Below are 26,328 nucleotides of genomic sequence, written 5' to 3'. Positions count from 1 at the left end.
TGTAATACAACTTATTGGTTATCTTTCATTTGCATTTTCCAACCATGCAAGTTGATTTGTGCTTACATGAAAGTGCAATAATTATGATTTTTTTTTTTATGACCGAAAGATTATTTAATTTTTGAGCACATTAATTGTGATTTAACCATGTAACAATTATTGTGCAGCTCTCAAAGTATCAATGTGAAGTTCATCAATTTTGAAATGAGTTCAACTATGCTATTAAAATAAAATGAAAAAAGATAAGCACTTTTTACATGACATTTACACAGATTTAAATCGGAACAAACAAACAGTTATCACGTATGAAATATGTTTGGATGAACAATGAGGAAACAGTGGGGAAAAAACCTTTGTTGCACATGCCAAAAAAAATTAAGGAAAAAAAATTTTGCTGAAAAGTTTAAAGTATACTGGTTACAAAGGATTGTTATTAATGAAATTAAATCTATATTACAGCCCTAGTTTTATATCATCAGTCACCAGAGGCTGTTCATTTGCCGCTTTATGTATTGATTTAGTATCGTATTGAAGCTAAAATATTTAGTATTGATCCAACCATATGTTGAACATTTGTTGAGATCTCCGCGACTGAACTGGCCATTTGATTCCTGCTGTCACTTCATGGAAAAGAACACCACAGAATGAGAAGAGAGAAACATGAAAAAGGGGCACACAGGAAGAAAGTGAGAGTTCAGGCTCTCTACCTCAAAGTCTACCTCCATATATCCTGTGCTGCCACATGGGCAGATGTAACTTAACGTGTGTGTATGTGTAGCCATAGATGTATCATTCTGATTCCCAGTCTGTATCCCAGGAGCCCCCTACTGTTCCTGCTGCACTGACTGAGCCCTGGCGGCTGCTGGCCGTAGATTTTACCTTATATGGTCATCCTCAGCTCCCTGCCTGTCAGCCTTCCAGACCCATTTCCTCTTTTCTTTCCATAGGCTGAAGCACAGTGCTCGCGCCCAATAGATTCTTTGATAGGAGCATAGAGGAAAATAGGGGCAGTGTGAAGGGAATTTTTTGGTTGACGTTTCCATTATGGTCCATTGTGGTCATTAGGAGATTTATTTTGTTATTATTTATAAAAATATAAATGTTTATGACATTACAAATATCATATCATTAAATACATGTTTATTATTGTTATTATTATTATTTATTTAACTTTATTTTTTTAGGTTGTTCATCCAGAATATTTTTATATTTTTTAATAATGCATTCTTCTGTCCTTTACAGAATTTGACATATGAAATGCCTGTTTTATTTTAGAATTTTTCTATAAATCAAGATGGCAAAAGTCAGTCACTTTGTGATTTAATTCTTATATATATATATATATATATATATATATATATATAATAAACTAGATTAGTAGATAAATCATAATAATAATTATATATAAACTATATGTAAACTGTTTTTTAAAAAACTGTTTGTGTTAAATCGCAGGATCTGTCTTATCTGGTGATCTTTCTACCTAATTTCTTTATTCTATCCTCCTCCATTTAGGTCATCTGTATTAGCCTAATGCATACACCTGCTGGCCCTGAGCAGCTCTCATTCTGACACCCAGGTGGCTCCGCCCTCTCAGTCCTGATTGGCTGTATGTGTGGCTGATGTAAATTGACATGTCGTCTGGTTGGACAGCTGCTGGGGTGCTTCAGTCAGGTCAGCTGTAGTCTACTGCCTCTGGGTCCTCTTGGGCTTGCAGAGGAAATGGAAATTTCCATGCCGACTAGATAAGACAGACATGCTTCAGCTACTGCAGAAAGCGGCTCTGCCTCTAATACTTTCTGTTGGTCACCTCCAGTGTGTACCATCTTTCTGTCTCTTTCATTTCCTCCTTTTCATGTCTCTCTCTCTCTCTCTCTCTCTCTCTGTCTGTCTCTGACTTGGTTTTGTTGAGTTGAGGAATCTTGTTTTAAATGTGTTTTATTGATTGTATAGGTTAAAGCAGATCTGTGTTTCTTGAGGTGAGGGATCTGCAGTAATGCTGCTACTGTTGCTATGCAACAGTTTAGACTACTGCACTGCAGCGGTTGTTTTGGATGGCTCTGGTTTTAGTAAGCTATAATTAATTCACATAAACATTCATGATATAAGTTTAGCATAATGTATGCAGGATTAATCTCAGACTTTTTTCACCATAAGATCAGCCAATTAAAACATTGCAAAAAAGAAAAAACATCTGCTGTAACTGGTTTGTATTTCTAATGAGTAGGCACTCTATCAATGTATGTGAAAAGGCTTTCTTTACTAGGCTTTCAAAAGATCTAGAATAATGTAATCACTCTATAGCTGTGTTTCTTTCTTTTTACAAGTTACTCATCCTTGTGATCACAAGCCTGCATATATAAGCACACAGGCACGTTTTATATACTCTCTCTGAATGTCTTAATAAATAACAAAGCAAGACTATCTAGAATCCATAAGCCGATGATCACTGATGACTTTCTGCTCCAATGTTAATGATACATAAATCCAAATGCCAATAATGTTACTTAATCAATATAGCCGCTAATGTGTGCATCATCCTGATCTTCCTTTTTTTAGAGGCTTTGAGTTACAGGAGGGGTTTCTTGAGAGAGCTAGTGCCCTTATATCACCTCCCTCGTCTTTTCTGCCATTGCTTTCTTCCACATGTCTATGACTAAACAAGAAGTGCGAAAGATCATGGGATAGCCAGTGTTCTTGGTTTTTTTTTGCAGCTTGCGTTGGTTAAACGACTACTGTCCAAGGATTGACTCGATTAGGGATGCATGATATTTAATGCTCATCTAGTCTGTAATGCGGTTCTGTAATCAGCTGTAAATCTCTGCACGTGCGTGATTTCACGTGGAGCAGCCAGTGGTGGACAGTAATGGAGTAGCTTTACTTCGTTACTGTACTTAAGTACATTTTTCAAGTATCTGTACTTTACTGGAGTAGTTTTATTTTGAGTAACTCTTACTTCACTACATTCCAAAGCATAAGATGTACATTTCATAAAACATATTGTTACTCCTTATAATATCACATGCTCCGACACGCAGAAGCTGTGTGTGATTCAAGAATGATCTGATTCTTTTTCATTGAACCTTTTAAATCGGTGCACAACACAACGATTAATTCAGGAATTAGAATGATCCGATTGTAGCTGTTCTCGAGTCGACAACTCACTGATTCAAATGAACCGTTTAGTGCGAGTCTCCAGTGAACTGAATTCACAAGTAAGAACCGGGAGATCTTTTGAGCATGTGTGCGACTGATGCTGCTAAAAGTAAGTTACTAATGCCGAATTTTAGGATTAATTATTGTAACTGAAAATCATATTTAGGTCAAAACTGTCAGTTGTTTGTGAACTAAATCTGTTGTAAAGGGTGATCTATTTAAGCCACTGAAATGCTTGAATGCAGACACATCACAATCAGTGTCTCTGTTTTAAGTCAAAAAAGTTAAACATTAATACACCGATTAAATAAAATAACTCATGCATGTTTAAATTCCCCGCTGTCATAACGTTAACCATTTTATTAAAAATGCTACGTATTTAGCCTTATGTGACATCGGTTTCTATATTCTTTATCAACAGTATAAATTTTTATATTGTTTGGATTAACTAGCCGAGTAGACCGATATGAATGTTTATTCATAACATAATGAAAATAAGAAGTGAAGTGACATTCAGCCAAGTATGGTGACCCATACTCAGAATTTGTGCTCTGCATTTAACCCATCCGAAATGCACACACACAGAGCAGTGAACACACACACACACTGTGAGCACACACCCGGAGCAGTGGGCAGCCATTTATGCTGCGGCGCCCGGGGAGCAGTTGGGGGTTCGATGCCTTGCTCAAGGGCACCTAAGTCGTGGTATTGAAGGTGGAGAGAGAACTGTACATGCACTCCCCCCACCCACAATTCCGTCCGGCCCGAGACTAGAACCCACAACCCTTCGATTGGGAGTCCTACCCTCTAACCATTAGGCCACGACTTCCCCATAAATATATATAATAAATATTGTTATCTGATGCTAACAGTATAGCTAAAAAGCTTGCTGGTGCTAAGTTCAAATATTTTTATTCAACCACCTAGATAGATTACATCTGATGGAAAAATGAATGTTGTGTGGTTCAGAACATGGTAACTACAGTAATTATCAAAGTGGGAAGTGATGCCCTCTGGGGGCATTTGGCCAGGGGTGTTTATACACCACAGAGAAAAAAATCATTATGAACATATTATATTTTCCTTAAAATGTTCTTCCTAACTTCAGGCCTTATTCTCATGTCATATATAACTGTGCTGTTCTGCAAAACAACAAATTTTAAAACACTTTTTTTTTTTTTTTTTTTTTTTTTTTTTTTTATGAAAATCATATGGTCAACTGTTTTCTCTCAGGTACATCGCAGTGTAAGCTTCACAGTGAACATTACTTTCGTCAGCATAGTCCATATCAACAACAAAAATATGTCTTGACTCCATATAGTGGTTATTTTGGGAAAATCCCAGGTATTTCGAACAGTAGGATTATAAAAAATGTGCTAATATAAAATTAAAGTAGCATATATAAAATAAATCTATCAGTACTTTTTTACTTACAGTAAGTACATAAAAAAATCGAGTGCTTTTGTACTTTCCAGTAAAATTGAAATAGGAGTACTTTTACTGGAATAATATTTTATTACACGTACAGTATCTGTACTTTTACTCAAGTACTTGATTTGTGTACTTCGTCCACCACTGGGAGCAGTATTTTCTACACCGAGCCATTGTGCACTCACAAGCTGCGCAAAATATGATCGGATTTTGCGCAGCTAGTCAGTGAGCAACGGCTCTGTGTAGAAATTGCTGCTCCACGTGAAATCATGCACATGTAGAGATTAACCACTGAATACAGAACCCGCTTTACTGACAAGATGCGCGTTAAATATCATGCAATATTTATCGTGCATCCCTAAACTCGATTACATCAGTGTTTATTTGTACATTTGATCTTTTTTATATTTATTTGAGATTTATTTACAGTAAGAAATGCAAAAAGCAGAAATGTTAGGCAAAATGTAAATTCTGTAAAACTGTTGAAATGTGTCAGTACTTTTCTAGATATGACCTGCTGTTTCCATGACGCTTTCCAACAGTGCTTTTCAGGTAGTTGCGTCACATTCCTTTCTGCACGTATCGTGTTTACCAGCATCGCATCGCCTTAACTTCCTAACACAGGCAACATCAGTGATTCTCTCGCACTAGTCTCATACAAACACCTAATTTGTTTTGTTGGTTTTCTGTGGTGCGTGTGATGGTTGACAGACTGCTGCCCACAACTGGATTTTAAATTAGGAACTTTAAGTGAATTCTGTTTTTATTGGCAAGCGGCAGCGCTGTATCCGTGTGTGAGAGCCAGTCTGTCTGTATGCTTGTTTAGTTGTTTGTGAAGTGATTGCCAATCAGTCTTCCTGATAATAGGCCTCTGTGTTTCAAGAACTTCATTTTTACGTGTTCCTTTGTCTTCCTTTCTTTCCAGTTACCTCTGATCTTTTCTTGCAAAATACTGTTTTAGTGCCTAATTCCTTCTTCTCATTTGAAACTACCACACACACTCCAAAAGAAACGGGATGGTTAACTAGCAAATAACTGTGAACGGTATAGTTTCTCTTACATAAGGCTGTGTTATTACCATGCCCAGACTTGAGAAGGAATGTGTACACGGAGTGGTTTTCCACACAGGTGGGTAGTGTCTTTTTCTACAGGCTGGGTCCTGAGAATATCTCAGGCTGTTGTGATTTACTGGGCGGGGCTTTTTGCTGTGATGTCATCGCATCATAGGCAAAGCAGCCGCGTTGGCAAAAGTGTTGGGTGTGCTCGTCTCTCAACCCATGATCAGATGACACCTGATCACACTGCCCTGTGCAGAGATTGTGGATTCACAAGGGATCAAAGGTCATGACCCGGAGAGCAGAGGGCACTGATGTCATCAGGAAGTCAGCTGACTGGGGATGGGACCACGGCCATGCCTTTATTTGGCTTCTTTGTTTGCTGTGTACAAGGGAGAGGAGAGAAATCATGTTGTTTCAAATACACTGGTTTACATATACAGACATGCGTGCAAACAGTCACATTGGATGCGATGGTGAAATCTGGCTGCCTTTTGGACTAGTCCACATCTCTTTAAATAGATAATCGTAGTATTATTTGGAAATCAAAAATTTGTAAAAGTATAAATAAAAAATCTCTGAACTGATTGATTTAAACTGATCATTTTAAAGAACTGATGCAAGGAATCAAATATTTAACAAAATAGTATGTGCAATACATTTATAGTTCCTTTACAGTATAGTTGGCAAAATTGTGGCACACTTTCTTCATGCCCAAACCTCCTTGTGACCTTTCACTCTGAGAGATAAAGGGTCAAGGGCCCGTTGCATGCATATTTCTGTGTATTATGAATCAGCTGCTGTGTGTAAATGTTTCTGCCATTGGTTTGAATGAACGGATGAGCCATTGTTTGAAAGTTTGGAGAAGAATGGCTTCATTTCATGAGCGGAGGCCAGGCCGTTAGTGTTTGTTTTGGTGTAAAGTAGAGCTGGTATTGTCAGAGCTCATTTCATTTACCCAAAGAGCTGAATGCTTTCATACTTCATATTTGTCTTTGTTTTCTCTCTGCAGACGGGCCGTATCGATAAGGCCTACCCTACAGTATGTGGGCACACTGGCCCTGTTCTGGACATCGATTGGTGTCCTCACAACGACCAGGTCATCGCTAGTGGATCTGAAGACTGCACCGTGATGGTACGTCACCCTTCCTTACATTTGCTGTCATGTAAATGAGATTAAATTTGAGACCGTGTGTCAAGTAGGTGATACTTCAGATTCATGCTGATTTGATGCTCAAGAAATATTTATAATTAATTGTTGAAAACAGTTTCTTTGACCAGAAGCACTTATTTGAAATGGAAATCTTTTGTAACATTGTAACTTTCTTCACTATTACTTTTAATCAGTTTAATTATAAAAAGGTGTTAATTTCTTTAAAAAAACTATCTCATAGTACATGTATAAATGATATAAATTCTAACTATTAAATTCAGTAATCAATGCAATGTGGTGTTAATTGTCAGGATTATACACATTAATGCATTTTTGAACCCCTAACCAGAAGCATTTCTTCTACACTTAATTTGACGCCGACTTAACAGTTGAATAGCAGCATGTTTTAATTCTGTACAGAAAAGTTCTAAGATGGCATTGTACTGTTTATTTATTTATTTTGTATGTGTACAACCCTAGCTAAACCCCTGCAGTCATTCTAAAGCTTGTTTGTCAATTGGGTGGATATGACCATTTGTAGATAAAGTTTCCCTGAATAGCCGTCATCACATCTCCACCCACCCATTGAGTCCATGTGTGGCTGGCAAAGTCTGCCCCATGACTCATGTGAACGGCAGTAGATCGGATCACAGCGTAACTGAAGGCTTGCTCTTCTGGACTGTTTTAGATTAGTTGAAGCCCAGCCTGAAGTCATTGAATCAGCAGTTACTATTTTATAGTTCTGAGGTCAGTCTGGCTGGCTCTGGGTCTATTTGTCATGCTGCTAGCCTTTGTTTGGCCAGTGTGCAGAAAAAATAGTGCTTGTGTACGTGTAATGAGTGTTGAGTTTAACAGGACACTGTCTCTTGTCCTCTCTTGGGGAAAACAGAGTCCTGGAAAGGTGATGACTCCTACAAGTTTTTTGTATTTTTGTATTTTTTTACCCTACGTTCCCAGGTTCATACACACTCATCCACTCTATTATATATAAATATTTAGTCTTAAATTGTTGTGATTTATCCAATCAGAATCAAGTGTTTCTGAGAGCTATTGTAAAAGTATGTAAAACATGTAATAAATGCTGAGAATAATGGAAATTTAGCTGAGAAGAAAGGAAGTTAAGGAGAGAGGCTGACTTAATAATCACATACTACTATTACTATTTCTGCCATAAAATTCTGAAAGAACATCTGTACTTTTAAACTTCAAAACTCTGCCCTCTGCTGCCACCTTCAGTTACCTTAATGTAACTTAAAATTAACAAATTAATGTAAAGTGAAAAAAATAAGTTTAATAAGATTTCATCATAATGTAATTAAACTAACACTGAATTAAACATTTAAATTACGGTTATTTATATACAATTTGTATTTTTTGAATTGGAATTTATGTATTTTAAAATTTTAGTAATTTAGTTATGTGCTTTTGTCATTTTTATTATTATATTTTCTCTTTCTATTTCCGTATCAGTTTTTCATCTGATACTTGCAACCTCCTGGCAAATTAATTAATTATAGAAATAAAACAACATGATTTGTTTTAATGCATTTTTGGTTCATAATTTTGGCACATAATGCAGTTTAGCAACTATTTGATTCAGTGTTGTTTAAATGCAATTTGGTATTTATTAATATTTTTAGTTAGTTATGTACTTATATATATATATATATATATATATATATTTATTTATTTATTTATTTATTTATTTATTTATTTATTTCTGTTTAGCTTCGTTTTCATCCGTTTTAGTTTTTAGCAATATAGTACTTCAACTTTTTTCAGTTAGTTTCCAAGGCAACATTTCTAATTTTCAGTTAGTCAATTTTTTTTCATTTAATATGTATTTTTATTTCAGTGTGATTTAATTTTCCAAAAGTATTTTGTAATGGATTTAGGCTTGGTTAACGATATACTTCATTTCCATTTACTCTTGCACTTCAGTATTATTTTAAATGAATCGAATATTTGCATATGAATTTTTGTTGTTGTTTTCAGGTGTGGCAGATTCCAGAGAATGGCTTGGTGACCTCGATGCCAGAGCCAGTGGTAGTGCTGGAGGGTCATTCTAAGAGAGTGGGAATTGTTACCTGGCATCCCACTGCACGCAACGTCCTGCTCAGCGCAGGTGAGAACCCTCATCTGATCCATCAGGGAGAAGGAAATTTGATAGAAACCGTAACAGATGTGTTGAATGTTTTGACACTCATCCAGTTGCCTTTATCAGTATCTGTCAAAAAAGCTTCAGTGGTGTCTAATAAATACCTACTTTAACATTCAAACATGATTATTTCCCCATTTTCTTTTGGGGTTTTCTGCAGGCTGTGATAATGTGATTATCATCTGGAATGTGGGGACGGGGGAAGCCATAATCACCCTTGAGGATATGCACCCTGACATCATCTTCAGCGTCTGCTGGAACCGCAACGGCAGTCTCATCTGCACCGCATGCAAGGACAAGAAGGTCCGTGTGATCGACCCACGCAAGGAGGACATCGTTGCGGTGAGTGCTTGCTTTTCTGAACAAATAGTAGTGTTTGTAGTTTTTTTTTGGTAACTCTCAATATAAACGTTTCTGAATTACATGGTTTGACAATCAGTTTCTCTGGCTTTCCTCTGTCAGTTGAGGTGCTGGATGTTGATGTGTTTACTTGACTTGAAAAGCATTCGGCTGCTCAGTTTTGAGTGAGTGTGAGCATTATTGTGATGTATTATTGTGTGCCTCGCTGACAGGAGAAGGACAAGGCCCATGAGGGTGCCAGGCCTATAAGAGCTATTTTCCTGTCCGACGGCAAAGTGTTCACCACTGGTTTTAGCCGCATGAGCGAGAGACAACTCGCCCTCTGGGATCCGGTAAGTTGCTATGGAAAGCGTAGACAAATTTCACCCTTTACACCTGCTCATAAATAAATTCAAACAAATACAGGCTTTCCAGATTAAGAAAATAACTGTTAGTTGCAGTTTCTGATGGAAGTGACACATAATTGTCCTTTTTAATATATTTGAACCATATATTTGCTCTGTCTGTCTGTCAGGAGAATATGGAGGAGCCAATTTCTGTCCATGAGATGGACACCAGTAATGGAGTCCTCCTGCCCTTCTATGATCCCGATACTAATGTGGTCTACCTGTGTGGGAAGGTAATTGCAGCGCATGCATTGCTGTTTCAAAGTCTGGAGTAGCTGTCAAAAGTGACAGTAAAGACATTAATAATAATAATATAAAATTTATTTTTCAAATAAATGCAATTATTTTGGAATTTCTATTGGAAAAAAAACTGACACACACACAAAAATCAACATTTGATATTAAGGAATGTTTCTTGAGCACCAAATCAGCATATTAGAACGATTTCTGAAAGATCGTGTGACACTAAAGACTGGAATTATGATGCTGAAAATTCAGCTTTGCCATCAGAGAAATAAATTGCATCTTAAAATATATTAAAATAAATAAATAATTGTAACTTTATTTTACATATTGTGTACACCTGGATATTTAGTATTTATTATGTTGCATTCTGTTTGTTTATTGGAAATGGGACGATGGTAATAACATTAGGGTTTTAGTGGCTGACTGATGTTTTATCTCTATTAGGGTGACAGCAGCATCCGTTACTTTGAGATCACGGATGAAGCTCCTTTTGTCCATTACCTCAACACCTTCATCACTAAGGAGCCTCAGAGGGGCATGGGATACATGCCCAAGAGAGGACTGGACGTCAACAAGTGTGAGATCGCAAGGTATAGCAACAATAATTATTTAGCTGATGGTAGCACGTGCCAGAATCTCATGAAACATGGCATGTGGGCATGCATATATGTCTGTGTGTGTGTGTGTATTAACACACAACACACGCACACACATCCTTTTATTTTAAGGTAAAACATGACCTAGATGTTTCTTTGCAAGTTTTTGAATGTTTATTTTTAATGTAGTTAATTTAGTCTAGGTTTTGCTAGTTTTTCATAAACTGCTGAGATTTTAAGATATAGTTTGTAGTTCTATTTTTCAACACCAGGGCATGAAGGGAAGATAGAGTCCCAATCCACCCAAAAGAGGGCAGCACTAGACTAGGATTCTTCAAAGGATTCTTCAGAATAAGATTTCTATTCCTAACCAGGAGTGATGCATTAATAGAGGTTCCATTTTTATGGGCATCTAAGAACTGTGTTTAATCGCTTGACTTCCCAAATGAGTCCTACACTAACGTCTGCTGTCTTCATGAAATGTTCTAATAGACTTGTGTGCTTTTGTGTGTGTATTCTCAGGTTTTACAAACTGCATGAGAGAAAGTGTGAACCTATCATCATGACCGTGCCAAGAAAAGTGAGCCTTTTGAGTTGTTTTGCTCTTTTGTTTTTAAGAGTACAGCAGCCCTGCAGCCTGGACTGTATATTCTGAGCCACAACTTCCTGCTTTGGCTTCTGTTTTCTGGCATTGTGAAAGAGCTGTTCTATTAGTTTACCAGACCCGGTTTTGAAATGCATCCAGGTGGTTTTCACACTGGGTTTCATTAATTTGATACTACTCCTCCTCTACAGGTCTTTCATCACATTTTATTATTTGGCTTTAAACCGCAGTATGTTGAAACCAAACATGTGAGTTAACTGTTTACCACGGCACCTAGGCAACACTGCAGGAGGAGTCCGTGTCCAAAATAAAAAGTGTTGTTCACTTCACCTTCTTTATGTTTGTGTTCCTCTGTTTTTAATAAGGGTTCAATAATAAGAATAACCCTCTGACCCAGGACCAGAGTTAGATAAGGCCCAGTGCTGCCAAAATGTTCACTAGCCACATCATAAACATTACTGACAACAAGCTTTTTTTGAATGATAGTGTTTTTGATGCAAAATATAAATATTGTTTCCATATATGAAATATATGAAAATACGAAAATAGACAACATTTTCACTGGCCACAAAAGAATGGTCAACAGACATAAATTGAGAAAACAGCTTTGACACCAGGGACCTGAACTCTGCATCTTTTGCATGATTGAATGATTTGCACGATTCATCTACTACATTTCTTAACAACTTCTAACACTCTTCCTTCCATCAGTCGGACTTGTTCCAGGATGATCTTTACCCCGACACTGCTGGTCCGGAGGCCCCCCTGGAGGCTGAGGAATGGTTTGAAGGGAAGAATGGAGACCCTGTCCTGATATCCCTGAAACATGCATACATCCCAGGCAAGAACCGTGATCTCAAAGTGGTCAAGAAGAACATCCTAGACAACAAGCTAAGCAAGAATACAGAGAATACCACTCCTGCCATCAAGACTGCCACCTCGACACCATCTATTGTGAGTGGGACTCATTTACTTAGCTATTTCTCCAGTCTGGATTATCATCCTATTCAATTTCATTTCGCTTTCCTATCCTCTTTTTCCTCCCAAATCTCAATTTTCTAAATTCTCTGTAAACACAATTTCTTTACTTGTAAATTGCACTGTGGTTCAGAGTGACCTACATGCAGCTAAATGATTGTATTGTTCAAGGCCAGCTTCTCTTTTTGGCTCATTTTTATAGTTTTAAGGATGTTCCCAAACCCCAGCCGCATGCCTGCTTAACCACATGACAGCAGCAGCACGTGTGTCCCGCCCTCTTTACCCAGCTCTCCCTGCTCAGGGCTGCAATCACACTGGCCTTCAGACACGCCCGTGTTAGCTGCTATTTATCACACCCAAAGATTATGCTATAGTTTGCATCTTAAATATTTACATATGCAGTTTTGTAATTAACCAAATTTGCAACTATTCAATTTTGAAATAGCTGAAATAGGTAAAGTGAAAAGGGGGAAAAATTGACATGTTGCCTTGGCAACTAATTATACAAAATAAGCTTAAGTACTAAATGAAAAAATAAAACTAAATGAGCTAAATATAAATATTAAAAAACAAGCTGTATTAGAAAAACTAAAATGACAACTTGAAAATATATATAAACAAAGCTTGTTAAATATAAAAAATTCATATATATATATATATATATATATATATATATATATATATATATATATACACACTATAATAGTAAATAAATAATGCTAGTATAAAATCGAAATATAAAAAATTAAGCAGAATTACAAAAACTAAAATGACAACTTGAAAATAAATATAAACAGCTTATGAATTTATACTATAATAGAAAATAAATAATGCTAATATAACTCTGGCATATGGCCTGTTGATTCGTTATAAGTGATTTTATTATATATTTTTGTGTGTGTGTGTGAGACACCCCCCTACCCCCCATTTTTCCAATTATGGTCTGTAATATCAGTTATGACTTATAATTAATAACTCCTTTTTATTGGCACAAGTTGTCCTTAACTTTTGTCTTCTACTTTTTCTATCTGAACAGAAAAGTGAAGCTAAGCTGGATGAAGTTTTGAAAGAAATGAAATCTCTCAGAGAGCTGGTCAGCAGTCAGGAAAAAAGAATTGCCAACCTCGAGCAGCAGTTGTCTAAAATGGACATCTAAAAGGACCCTGAAATTCCTTCCCCTTCTTCTATTCAGGATATCCCATTGGCCAGGTGGGCGGGGCCCGTCACTGCCAATCACTATGACAGCGTTCCGTCTGAAGCCTGCCTTGAAAAGACTCCAACCAACATTCCAAAATGTTTTTTTTTTTTTTTTGCAATCCCTAAAGCCTGCTTATACCACATGGCCATTTGGAAAGCAAGAAAATTTGACCTGTTTAGCTTTTTACTCCATTTCACTCCCAATCTTTCAGCAACAGCTGTGTTTTATCTGGTGTTCTTGAAAGGTCTTAAGATTTTTGTTTTGCTTTTCTTATTAAAATTGTGACCCAAAAGATTGCATCCTGAAGCAGTTACATGAACTTGATGAGCTCAAACTTTGAAGTAGTCAGTATTGCAGTTCCCCTCTCACCCTTCTAAGTTGCCAAATTTATAGAGGAGTTATGCACCTCCCTGACAGTATTTGACTAGATTTCCATTTCTTATAAGGGACAAAGCAATATGCTATTCATGCAAGGAGGGGAAATCATTGGAACCATTCATCACTGTTATATGTGTCTTTCTAGAGAATAAAATATCAAATAAAAAAACTTGGCAAATGTGGAGTGGAAAAAGTTTACAAACCATTACTGGAAAACAATACATGTGCAATGTAAAAGTGTTAAGATATTAATTAGCAAAATGCTAAAAATAATTGTGGTTCTGGTGGTTGCCATGAACACAGCCAGTGTGTACTGTACTCACATCTCCGAACACTTGCTGGCAAAAGTTACTCATCGTAATGGTAATACAAGCAAATTGAGTCGGTTTTTCCCCTTTCTCGTTCCACGTATCTGTTTGAAGCCTGAATGAAGCCAGAAAACGCATGGGTCTCATTTTGTAAACTCTAGCAAGTCTCCGCTTCTAGTTTCACATCCCAAAACATGATGATATAAACTCAGAACAAGATAATGTCCATAGATGCTTAATGGCCATTCATTGCTTTACGGGCTTGATAGCTTTTACCCTGACTTTGTTCTATTCAGATGTCATTCAGGTCTAAGGAACACTGTTAGGTCTGCTTAGCTTTCTCATTAATTCCTACAAACCTCATCTTTAGTTGTGCCATCCACAGCGTCTCAGAAACCAAGCTTGTATGAGTCTCAAGAACTTTTGCTGTGCATTGTAGAGTGTGACTACCAGCAAAATATTGAGTCATGATTAACCTCCTTCTCTTAAGTCCTAACCAAGCAGAACCAATTCTCTCAAGGGCAGCTCATGTCTAGATGATAATTTCACGAACGTATTTATGTATGCCGTAAGTTTGAGTTGATGACAAGTGGCTTTTTTTTGTTTATGTATTGGTCATGCCAGGAAGAGTGGAAACTGTGATTTCTGGTTTTAGATTGCTTTGGCTATATCCTTCCTCAGAGCGTTCTCTTGTGGTTTTCATTTTGATGCTTCTACATATCTCATTTCGGTTTGCATCACTGCCTAGTGCCTCTTTCATAGGTTCTGAAAAGCACCTTCCCTCCTCTGCATGTCTTTTAGCCTAAAATAGACACCAACTTCTCACCTCAGAACCATTACCTGACCTACAAGAGTTTCATTTGAAACGAGGCTTCAGATCTGTCTGCGTCGACAGCAACAACAAACAACTCAAAACCTCTGATGTCATTCTCACGCTTTCGCTTTCTCTCTTTTTGGTGAAGTTTTATAGTGAAGGGTTTGTAAACGTAGGGGCCGTGTTTATGGGAACAGATGTGCCGAGCTGGATCAACTTCAGGAGATGTGATGGCTCCATTATTGAGTGTTTAAGTGGCCTCAGGAGGCATCTGTGATGCAGCCTCGAGTGTGTGTGGTTTCAAAGGAATGAATGATTGAAGTGAAAAGGGACTTATGGAGGTTGAAATGATAATGCAGGAAGAAGGCTGGATGTAAGTGATTTATTTAGATGCTTTGTAAATGTTGTTTTTTTTTTAGTTTAGTTTTCCTTTACATGTTTTTGGCTGTAGGAAGGTGTTTATCCATCAGTTGGATTTTCAGAGCATTTTAAAGAAATTCCCCTCTATGCACACTGTGAGCCTTTAATGTTTCCAATGATACAATAAAATTAGAATTGAAAGGAAGGAGAACTAGAAATTAAATTTTGTGCATAACTGTTCCATTTTTGTTCATTATCTGCTTCAAGTATAAAGAGTCTTACTGATTACCAGAAAAAAAAATAATAAACTGAATTTTTGGTCTTTTGTCTCACTCTCTTTTATTCTCTCTCTTCTAATTATTAAACCATTCTTTGTGGAAGTGTAGTTGGTTCCAAGTTCTAACTTGGTGTTTTAGGGAACTAAGATGTGATATTTAAGTCTCGTCTCGCTCATTTGTGTTTGCGTCAGAGTTTGAGAAGCTCAGCTTTGGTCTGACGCTTCATGAGGTTTGACTTCCTGTATTTCCTGCAGTGAGTAGGTTTTGAGACAGCATTGTGAGCGTGTGTGGGGGCATAACGTTCAGTTGAACTCCAGATCAACACCCCATCAACAGAAGAAACGGATGGTATGTAGTTTAGTTTTGTATTCAAAGTTTGCCTTGACAAATTTTTCATCTTAAATCAGAATTTAGGTTTGTGATTTTTAAAATTCATCAACTGTAGGCTCGACACTACTTGAATCTGAAAGTACATTTTTAAAGATTTCATGAAGTTTGACCATGACATTAACCGTAATCTATTTTAAAAGGAGTAGTAAAGTGTTGATAACTGTAAAAAGACAATTTGTCAGCTAAAAGGAAGTGTTTTACCTAAATGGTGTAACCACATGCTATATTCACAAACTGCCACCATGAGCTTGTTAAAGTACGAGCAATCTGTATGTAACAATGAGGCATTTTGTTCTTCCACTGTTGCTAGACCTCAGTTAGCTCTCAGTTCTCGTTGTCTTAAAGCTCCTCTCCACTGAACATACTAGAGGGGAATAACCATACAGTATATAAATCTGCTCATTAATAGCATGTGAAAATATGTGCATCTTAAGCATCATTGCAACATTCTCTGTCCTTTTTGTGCAGATGGCAATGGTAACTAACAGGCTTGGGTGTTTACCAGTTCTTGTTTTCCTGCTGACTTTGAGCAGTTCAGTCACGCCAACTCCTCTTAGGATGAAAAGAGAAACTAGTCGCAATGTGACATCGATAAACACCAGTGACACACAGAGTACAGCAACCATAGCAGAAGTTGAGAATGCAAGAAGCACCACTGTGGAAACGTTACAGACAGTTGAGGTGAAATCTGATTCAAAGGTCTCAGCAGCTACAGAATACCTTCATACTCCAGATCTGAACCACACCCAACAGAACTACCTGACAGTTCACCAGCCAGCAGATAATGAGAGTACTTTTCTCACCCAACTTCCCACAATAAATACTAGTACTGGACACATTTCACATGCAGGAAGTTCTGCCCCCTCATTTCCTGCATCGTTAAAGCCCAGTAAGTCAACAGAGAAGTACATGACAGCAGCAACAAGAAGAATGTCCACGGATACAAAAGGACCTACTACTGACGTTTCCTCAACAGCCACCAAAAAATCAACCACAGCAATGACTCATTCATGTTCCACTGCCTCTTCTCAAGAGGACGGGTTTGTGAACAGTTGCCTCATCGCAATCGCCTCGATGGCAGCATTAACCACCATCTTTATCATTAGCACCATCTGCTTGGCTACGAAACTCTCGGGATACAGATACAGGCTCAAGGCGCAGCTTCTCCAAGAGACTGAGATGGTCTGCATATCTGCCCTGCTGAATGATACCGATCACCCCGTTCCAAAGCCAAGACGACATCCCAAAAGTAATGGAGCATTGATCCCAAATACTGAGGATGGAGATCTTGATGGAGATAATCTCACTCTAAACAGTTTTCTTCCTGATACCGAAGGCCCTCTTTAGAAGTTGAAATGTTTCTGTATGCACTAGGAACCAGCGCTTTATTGATGGATCACAGAATTTTGTACTTTCAAACATTGTCAGTGTTTGACACGAACCCAGCTCTTGAGGTCACCAAGAGGTACAATCCACAGTATATCTGTGGTGCAGGTTTATCAGTTTTCTAGGGAGTTTCAGTCATATGAAATAAGTTCAGTTATCTGATGCCTGGCTTGTAAAGTGCCGTTTTATGCTTTGTTGTATAATAATGAACATCCCACATCTTTTATTTAATCAGTGGAACACTTATATTGTAATTGTTTTTTTGTTTTTTTTGCATGTGTGAAGATGTTTTAACGTTATATTTAATCAGTGTTGACATATACTAAGGAGCACAGACATTAGCAAGGCTTGGCAGAATACATTGCTGAAAATGGTCTATTCCTGTCTGTGGTTCAGTTAGCGCTATATAATTTAAAGAGTGATGTTGGATATTATCACAGTCTGAATATAACATTATCATTGCGAATGTACATAAATTAGATGCTCGCCACATGTTAAAAGTTAAAAATGTTAAATCATTTAATAGATGTCACTTGGATGTCTTACATTTTAAAGTCAATGTGAAGTGTTGTACGTATGCAACCCATTTTTATTTGTTTATTAAGTTATATGAGGTCAAACTATACAAGATATTTGAAAATCAGCTGACATTACTTGAATTTATTATACTTAATAATATGTTCCATTCCATTTGGAATAAATTGGATCAGGAAAAAGCTGATGTTCCTTTACATACCATAATTGAGCCAAACCAAACAAGAATGAAATGATGCCAAATTAATGAAAGTAGCTAATTAACTCTTAGTTAACATTTTCCCATTGCTATGTGACATCAGTGGAAAAATGTAAGTAGTTTCTGAAGAATATAAAAAATTGTGAAAATAAATAACTTAAGTATTTAAAAACATGCACTGATTAATGGTTATATTGCATTAAAGTAGAAGGGTCAATTTATTTAATATTTTTTGACCAATTAATGACGGTTCAATCTCTGATGTTAATAAAGAAAAATAACAGGATGTGAAGCTATGTTTACATCCTAATATGTTATTTTGGAACATCTGACTTCTTATTAGTTTGATGAATGTAGCTGGATTGTCCTTGTCCCATGCATCCATTCGTGTTCTAGAGGAGAGAAAGAGAAGGACCAAAAAAAGGGAGGAGATGGAGCAAGAGGGGAGGGAAATGTCCTTGTGCAAATATCTAGAGTTTTTTAAGGAAAACCCACACAGAAGCTTCCATAAGCTTTTCCGGACAGCAGAGGCAGCTATATATCTTCCACAACTGTATTTGTCATATTTATTTTGCCTACAGTACCTGTAGCTTGAAGTGTTGGGGTCAAAGTGCATCAGAGTAAGGAAGTAAATCCAGCAGTGAGTATTTGAGCATTTCCTTCATTGAGAGAGTATGTGTCATGTTTCACCTTCACATTTTATAAATAATTTATTAGCACTATACATAGAATAGATGTCAGTTCTCTTTTCAAATGAATTTGTATCAGTTTCACTCAAAAAATGCTTGTTTATGAGTTTAATCATGAGCTTTCCTGATAGGGTGGTCTCAAAATTTGAAGAATGAGTCATAAATGTCATAAATACAAAACTTAAAATACTGGTGTCTGCAAACAAATGTTGCTGAATCATTTATTTGAACCAGCTTTGCTTTTCTATGCTATTTTGCAATAGCATTTTTTTTTTTTTTTTTGGTTTAGTATTTTGTGATATGCATTTAAAATGTGAAGTGAGTGTTCACTTTTGTTTATTTTCCATTATACTTTAAGTTTCTTATATTGTCATTTATACTTTTCTTTTTATGTGATCTGCCTTTTTTTGCATTTCTTATTTTATTGTTAAAACGTGTTTCCTTATTTTATTACATTTTTGTGGTCTGCACAGAGGATGCATATTCTGTTTAGATTCATCTAGCACATGCTGCCTGAGTTTGATGTCTTTTAAGCAATGTTCCTGCAGCACATTGCCGAGATTATCTCCTCTTGTAATTTACTAATTCAAAACTGTACAAGCAGAAATGTAATGCCTTCTGATTAGCAGAGAATGTGGTCAGCACTGAGTGGGAACAGTTTTTATAAACATACGTTTTAAAGAAGTAAAGGCATTTGAAGAGATTACTCTGTTGGATAGTACTCAATTTGTGGTTTACACTACAAATTCTGATGGTGTTCGTTTTAGAATTTACCTCCAAACCTAACCTGCAGCCAAGAGCCAGTTTACAGTCTAATGGTTAAAGTAAGCTTATCCATCCTATATTTTTTTATAAACCTCCAGTTATTGTTTTAAAATGGTTAAAATATATATATTTAAATAGTCTAGCCTTAATGCAGAGCCTTGCCAATGTATAAACCATATGAATATTATGTGTGTGTTCTTGAGCAGTGCAGAAATAGTCTCACTGGTCTGTGGCCTGTCTCATTGCAGCTGGGCTGTAAATACAGGCCTGTGAGCTGTGGCTCTCCCATGCCTTGCTGCACCCTCACAAATATATATCTGGCCTTGCTTTTGCTTTTCTGTGGTGAGCGGGTAGCATCAGCTAGGCAGCGAAATTACAAACCAGGCCTGGACTCCCTCCGCCTCCACCCCAAATAAGTAATGACTGGATGTAACCAGAATAGCTCTTCTTCTGCGAGGAAACAGTTTGTGAGAGTCTACAGTGATGTGTGTGTGAGATACAAGCAGCTTCCTTCCTGTGATTCAAAGAAAACCGATAATACGGATTATATAGATAATAGCTCTGTGTGAGTACATGACCATCTAGATAACTATTAACTATCGCTGAAAAAAGAAACATTTTCAGTATGTTGCATGCTACATAAAATAGTTCAAAGACTTTGATGACCCTTGCAATACTAAAGAAATTCATTAATCTTCAAATAAGGTAGAAAAAAGACAATATGCCACCATGCCACTGTGATGTAAACAAATAATAATACCATGGTATTAATATTAGTACTCCACATTACTTCCAAAAAAAAAAAAAAAAACATGGTACAGTACATAAAAGCAAAATAAAAAAAAATTGACATCTTTTTTGGATGCCAATTTTATTTGTATTTAAATTCAAATTTAAAGTTTTGATTTTGTTATTATTATTATTATTGGTGGTGGTGTTTAACTAAAATAGTTTTACAAAAATATAGCTTCTTGGTAACACTTTACAGCAAGGCTCTATTTTTTAACATTAGTTAACTATATTAATAAACATAAAGTAACGAAAGATTATTCTAAATCATTTAGTAATCTTAGTTAATGTTAATTTAAGCATTTACTTCTGCATTATTATCAAAGGTTGTATCTCTTAATATTATTGAATGAACCTGAGCTAAGATGATATAACAATGAAGAGTTGAACAAATGTGACCCTGGACCACAAAACCAGTCACAAGAAAACATCTTTCTTTTCTGAATAAATAAGCTTTCCATTGATGCATGGTTTATTGGGATAGGACAATTTGGCTGAGATACAGCTATTTGAAAAAAATTTAATATTGAAAACAAACGCCTTTAAAGTTGTCCAAAGTTCTCAGCCATGCAATTATCAAAAATTAAGTTTTAATATATTTACAGTAGGAAATTTAAATATCTTCATGGAACGTAATCTTTACTTTATATCCTAATGATTTTTGCCATAAATGAAAAATCTATAATTTTGACCCGTACAATGTTTATTTTGGCTATTGCTATAAATATACCCCAGCGACTTAAGACTGGGTTTGTGCTCCAGGGTCACAAATGTATTGTTCATTGTTAGTTGATGCATTAACTAATGTTAACTAACGGGACCTTGTTACAAAATGTTACGAACTTCCAAATATGTAAAATAATATAAAAAATACTGTAACCACCTTCATGAAACATAATGCTCACTTCCTGTTTCTGTTGGGTGTGACTAGTAATGACAACATTTGTATCCATTTTACAGGTCTTTAGAGGAAGTATGTCACTCTCTCTGCACTTTGTTTTTCTGCTCCTGACTGCTCTTTGGGGCAGCAGTTGCTTTGCCAAGCCCGCCCCATTCAACGTGTCCATGGAGGGTAGTGGGGATGAACCCGAACTCATCTTTCCCATTGCTCGTACCACCCATGGTCCTCCATCCACCTCACCACCTCCCAACATAACAACCACTTTCATCCGCATCAAAGACTTTCTTTTCAACCAAGTGGTAGACTTCCTGAAGGAGAACTTGCTTCTCATCATTGTCGTGACCTCTCTGTTAGTAGTCATCATCTTCATCGTCTGCTGTGCTTCAGCGATGAGCCACAAACGCAAGCTTGAGGCCTACTATCCTCCGAAGACCCACACACCCAGGAAATACATGAGTCAACCTAGTAAATCTGCGGAGAAACCACATAACCAGATTCAGGATGGTAAGACAACAACTGCAAAGACCCTACGAGAACCCACCAAAGCATTAGTTGGTGAGAAGGATGGAAAAGACCCCCGGCCAAAGCCGAAAGAGGTCCAACAGGTGGAGGATGTTGAAGTGGTGGAGATGCAGAAAGATGAGCCTCAGAAGAAAGAGGAGCATCAGCCAACCACCTCAAACGCCACCTCCAGTCAGCCGCTGGTCTGTACGTGTCACCTCAGAAAGGCCAATCACACCACAGCCTGAGAGCTTTTTCTGAACCTGCAGGAATGAGCTTGATTCCAAGATGTTTCTATATAAATCTTTTAATAGATATCATGCCCTCACTTCTTTGTGCTCTTGTTGCTTTTGCAACCTGTGTATATCCCAACTGTACTGTATCATCAGAGAGAGAGTGAGTTATTATATGGAAAATAACACTTGAAATTATTTTGTGAATCAATTTCTACTTTTGAGAGACTTGAGAAAATGTCTTTTGGAACTTTTTTCTGACCACTTTCCTTTATTATATTTTACAAATGACATGACTATTTGCATGGTAACCCATAATTTATGCTGTATCTTTCCTAAAGCTATTATCAGCGTGTTATTTTATCTAAACTTCATGACTTTCCTCAGTATCAGATTTAATTAGCTAATATTTTGTAATGTATGTTAAACAGATTTTTTGTAAAAATAAAAAAATTAACTCTCCAAAAATTATCTCTGCTCGGTTCCAAATAAATTAAAAAGAGGTCTGTATGTTTTGTAAATGTCCACCAAGGCTACACTTATTTTTGATAAAAATACAGTAAAACATAAAACTTTCTCACAATTTCAGCAGCCATTACTCCAGTCTTCAGAGCTATGTGATTCTTTCAGAAATCATTGTAATATGCAGATTTGGTGTTCTCAGCCTATCATTAATAGCCAGCTGAATACAAATTAGCAGGCTTTCGGTGGATTGTCCCGTCTGATCAGTGGAGCTAACCAATAACCTGTGGGTTTGTGAGTGTGACATCTTGTATCTTTATAGGTGGTTTAAAATGGACAGGTTATGGATGGCAATGGATATATTACTGTATGTACAGCTCCTTTGCACCTTGTACAGAAGTTGTTATTAACTGTACTGGTCATGGCCATCTTCCCAGACTTTTTAAGCCTGTTGAGAGAATATCATCAGTGAATACAATCACAGAATCTGGAAAACTTGATGAAAGTTATACAGAACAGACTGAAAGTGTGGCTATAGTGGTTAGATCTGATGCTACCTGAAACACGAGTTCATACAGATGGCAGGAATTTTTTTTTTTTTTTTTTAAATGAACTGGTAATACAATATCAAGATCATTCTTTGGGTCAGACCAGCCCACCTTAGAGAGACTGAAGACTATGAAGACTGCCTCTCTAAATTTGACATCTTTTATACCCCATTCCGCCCAAGTACCCTACAGTCCAACCACAGATGAGGAACCTGGTTGTGTGGAGAATTCGACAGGTAAGCCACCTGGAGCATCATCCACTGTGGCATCTAACGCCTCTTTACAGGCCTCCTGATGCTTACAGTGCTTTTGGTACTAAAGAGCACCCTACTACGAAATCTGAGTGTTGCACCACTTCCACAGGTTCCAGGAGACATTAGCACACATTAATATCATGACCTGTGTTTAAGCAACTGTTTTGCATAGAAAATATGTAGAGAACAATACAAAACGATGTATAGCACATGAATTTTCTATGCAAAACAGTTGCTTAAACACAGGTCATGATATTAATGTGTGCTAATGTCTCCTGGAACCTGTGGAAGTGGTGCAACACTCTAAGTTTTCACAACAAATAATACAGCACCAAAGTAGATTCTTTTTTACTTTTTTTATTCTTATTTTTACAATCACTGCCAAAACTATAATGATCCCTCTGAAAATCTAAACAAACTTATAAACTGTAGTAGTGTACATTTACAAACATTGCAGTATTAAGCATTTCATATAGAGGACATTACATGTCAGAGTGAGAGATCTTAAGGAATTCATTGTTTATTTTAATGTGCGTGATTCAGAGATACAGGAAAAAACTTGAATCCAAAAGATCCTCAAAGTCGGTCAATGCAAGCCACTTCAAACCAGCAATGTAAAGGCAGTGTGAATAGAGTAGTAAAGATAAATGCTGGCTGATACGTTTATTATATCCACAGAAAGCATATACACTATACAATTTTTCTCTGAGTCACAATGAGAATTGATGACAGTGACTCGTCTGTGAATAAGTACATTAATTTCTAGCTTTTGCCAATGTCTCCTTGTCGTCCTTCTGTTTGAGTCTGTAGTCTGCTAATGCAGCCTTGATAGCATCCTCTGCAAGCACTGCCAGAAAGAAACATTCACACGAATAAGATTATGAAATCAGAACATCTGTCCTTTTTTTTTTGATGCTATCAATATGTTTGCAATCTCAAACAACCATTTTGATACACATACTAGAGCAATGAAGTTTGACTGGTGGTAGACAAAGTTCTTTGGCAATCTCAGTATTTTTGATTTTCAGGGCATCGTCAATCTGCACATGGAGAAGAGAACATTGAAATGTTGTTAGGAACGCTTGAGAGAACAAATATGGAGCACATTGAGACAATCTGATAACAGTGTGAACTCATGGTCTGAGTCACATTAACTCACCGATTTTCCCTTCACCCACTCTGTGGCCAGTGAGCTGGAAGCAATGGCTGAGCCACAGCCAAAAGTTTTGAATCTGGCATCTACTATCTTGCCATTTTCATCCACCTGAATCTGTCAGACAGGTTGACAAAAAAACAAAGTTACTCATGAAAATAGTAAATAAATACATCTAAGTTGGAATTTAAAAGCACATGTCTTGCCTGAAGTTTCATAACATCCCCGCACGCAGGTGCGCCTACCAAACCAGTGCCTACGTTTTTATCATTTTTGTCCAGGGAACCAACATTTCTGGGGTTTTCATAGTGATCCACCACCTTGAGGGGAATAGAACAAAAAACTGACATGTAAGACATCTAAACAAATAACAACTTCCTGATCAAATTTAACATCAAAGGATTTGCAGACCTGCCAACCTTGCAATTTCTTTCTTTTTTTTTTTTGATTTGAGATAAAGGTTAACACCAAAAGGAAATGTACCCTTGATAGATAATGACAGTGCCCTTCATAACGTCACAGCTTATTAATCTTTATAAGTAAATCCCTTATTTAATTTGTTGTAAGCTTACAAAGCTGTCAGCATACAAAAATATAAGTTTATTCACCTGTGGCACAGTTAAGGTACTGAATGACAACACTGATGAGTTTGTAGGACAGTTACACAAGTGGATTACGAAACTAAATGTACTTACATATGAATGAATGTAATGTTAACTCATAGGTCAGCCGATGACATGTGTTTTTATAGTCAAACAGACTGCGGAAAATACTGTAGGACATGTACAATGTTCTTCCTGTATTGTTTACATGCGCAGTTATCTAATGTTAGCTTAGCTAACAACTACGATTAGGAACTACAACTTAATGAATCAATGGATCAATTGTCGTGGCATGATCGACAATAAGAAAAAGTTACACGTACCTTTTTATGATAAGAGCAGGCTGATCTGAACTCTGGTAATGACAAAGATCTACCGAAAATTGCAGAAGATGCACAGCGCTTGGCTGCAGCCGCTAACGCCATGTTGACTGAATAAATACTGCTGCATAAACAGGGTTTAACCAGCAGGGGGAGCGCTTCACTGCACACCTCATCATTACACAAACATATTTTAAAATCAAAACTAGAAACATTATACATATGATATTCATATTACGTTGTATAGATATTTTCTGCCTTATAATTAATATTTAGCACAACATACAATCCAAGAGTGGGGGCTACTCAACACTTTCAATGCACACAGGTTTTTAATTAATTTCACCAGTTTTGCCCAAACAAACATTAAGCCCTAGTACACTCTAAACATTGTACCTAAACATTGGGCGCGTCTCCCTGCATTTTCTAAGTCATAGTGCTTTATAAATCATATGAAGTCCATCTTTGCATACAATATGCGTATGTTGCATATTTGCTGTTATTGCTGTTTACATGTAACTGACAGAACTAAATCAGCAGGGGGAGCGAATTCACCGTATAACAAGTTAATGTTTAAATTGCAATAAGTAGTGTAAATACTTAATTACTTTATTAAAAGTATGTGTTCAACAGTTAATAACTGTAAAACCTTTAAAGCAGGCAGGGTTAACCTTACAGTACTCAACACTGACTACTGTCAGACTAATCACTTGAGGAGTATAATTTAATTTTAAAGCACGCCATGGCAAAATCAGACTTTAGCACCTCTTTTACTTTTTTGAGATCATTTTAAATCATAAGAAATAGTTTAATAGCTAGTATTACATTTAATTTATTTTGTAATTAAATTACGTATTTCCGTTACGTTAACTAGTTACTCCCCAACACTGTCACTGAGTAATATTGAATATTTTACGTCTATGCATTTGAAATGTGTAGGCTATGTTTCGGAATGTCATTGTTTATATGTTATTACTGCTGCTTTGGACAAAAGCGTGAACATTTTAATGCAGATATTAAGAATGAGATTTCCAAACCACTACAGAAATTATCTCTGAAAGAGACCACAGGTAAAAATGCCAAACTGACAGCAACCAATGCTTGTAGTTGGGACGCGCCCCCGGTTTTTTTTTTTTTTTTGGC

At 36.8% G+C, this 26,328-nt stretch overlaps 4 protein-coding genes across 5 annotated transcripts in view; 3 read left to right on the top strand and 1 right to left on the bottom strand.

Moving 5' to 3' along the window:
• The window catches only part of LOC128012889 (coronin-1C-A), a 44,291-nt gene extending 28,788 nt beyond the window's left edge, over nt 1-15,503 (top strand). For both annotated transcript variants that reach the window (XM_052595476.1, XM_052595468.1), the window contains 9 exons: nt 6,655-6,777; nt 8,791-8,920; nt 9,114-9,295; nt 9,526-9,645; nt 9,828-9,932; nt 10,390-10,535; nt 11,064-11,121; nt 11,857-12,099; nt 13,160-15,503. In XM_052595476.1, coding sequence (XP_052451436.1) covers nt 6,655-6,777; nt 8,791-8,920; nt 9,114-9,295; nt 9,526-9,645; nt 9,828-9,932; nt 10,390-10,535; nt 11,064-11,121; nt 11,857-12,099; nt 13,160-13,279 — 1,227 coding nt within the window. In that variant the 3' untranslated portion in view covers nt 13,280-15,503. The remainder of the gene's footprint in view (nt 1-6,654; nt 6,778-8,790; nt 8,921-9,113; nt 9,296-9,525; nt 9,646-9,827; nt 9,933-10,389; nt 10,536-11,063; nt 11,122-11,856; nt 12,100-13,159) is intronic.
• Nucleotides 15,504-15,655: 152 nt separating this feature from the next.
• LOC128012902 (P-selectin glycoprotein ligand 1) lies at nt 15,656-18,140 on the top strand. Its single transcript, XM_052595488.1, has 2 exons — nt 15,656-15,807; nt 16,318-18,140. The coding sequence occupies exons 1-2, from the start codon at nt 15,805-15,807 to the stop codon at nt 17,194-17,196; spliced, it is 882 nt and encodes a 293-aa protein (XP_052451448.1). The 5' UTR covers nt 15,656-15,804; the 3' UTR covers nt 17,197-18,140.
• A 138-nt stretch (nt 18,141-18,278) lies between these two features.
• LOC128012909 (transmembrane protein 119) lies at nt 18,279-22,302 on the top strand. The gene is made up of 2 exons (XM_052595501.1): nt 18,279-18,608; nt 21,172-22,302. The coding sequence occupies exon 2, from the start codon at nt 21,187-21,189 to the stop codon at nt 21,859-21,861; it is 675 nt and encodes a 224-aa protein (XP_052451461.1). The 5' UTR covers nt 18,279-18,608; nt 21,172-21,186; the 3' UTR covers nt 21,862-22,302.
• A 1,149-nt stretch (nt 22,303-23,451) lies between these two features.
• iscu (iron-sulfur cluster assembly enzyme) lies at nt 23,452-25,356 on the bottom strand. The gene is made up of 5 exons (XM_052590517.1): nt 25,189-25,356; nt 24,470-24,583; nt 24,270-24,380; nt 24,072-24,150; nt 23,452-23,957 (listed from the first exon to the last, which is right to left on the bottom strand). Exons 1-5 carry the CDS (start codon nt 25,288-25,290, stop codon nt 23,866-23,868), a joined length of 498 nt encoding a protein of 165 aa, XP_052446477.1. The 5' UTR covers nt 25,291-25,356; the 3' UTR covers nt 23,452-23,865.
• Between the last annotated feature and the right edge of the window lie 972 nt (nt 25,357-26,328).

This window comes from Carassius gibelio, chromosome A5, assembly GCF_023724105.1.
Source record: "Carassius gibelio isolate Cgi1373 ecotype wild population from Czech Republic chromosome A5, carGib1.2-hapl.c, whole genome shotgun sequence".
In the NCBI taxonomy this organism is placed as follows: domain Eukaryota; kingdom Metazoa; phylum Chordata; class Actinopteri; order Cypriniformes; family Cyprinidae; genus Carassius; species Carassius gibelio.
This window is presented reverse-complemented; position numbering and strand designations above follow the sequence as displayed.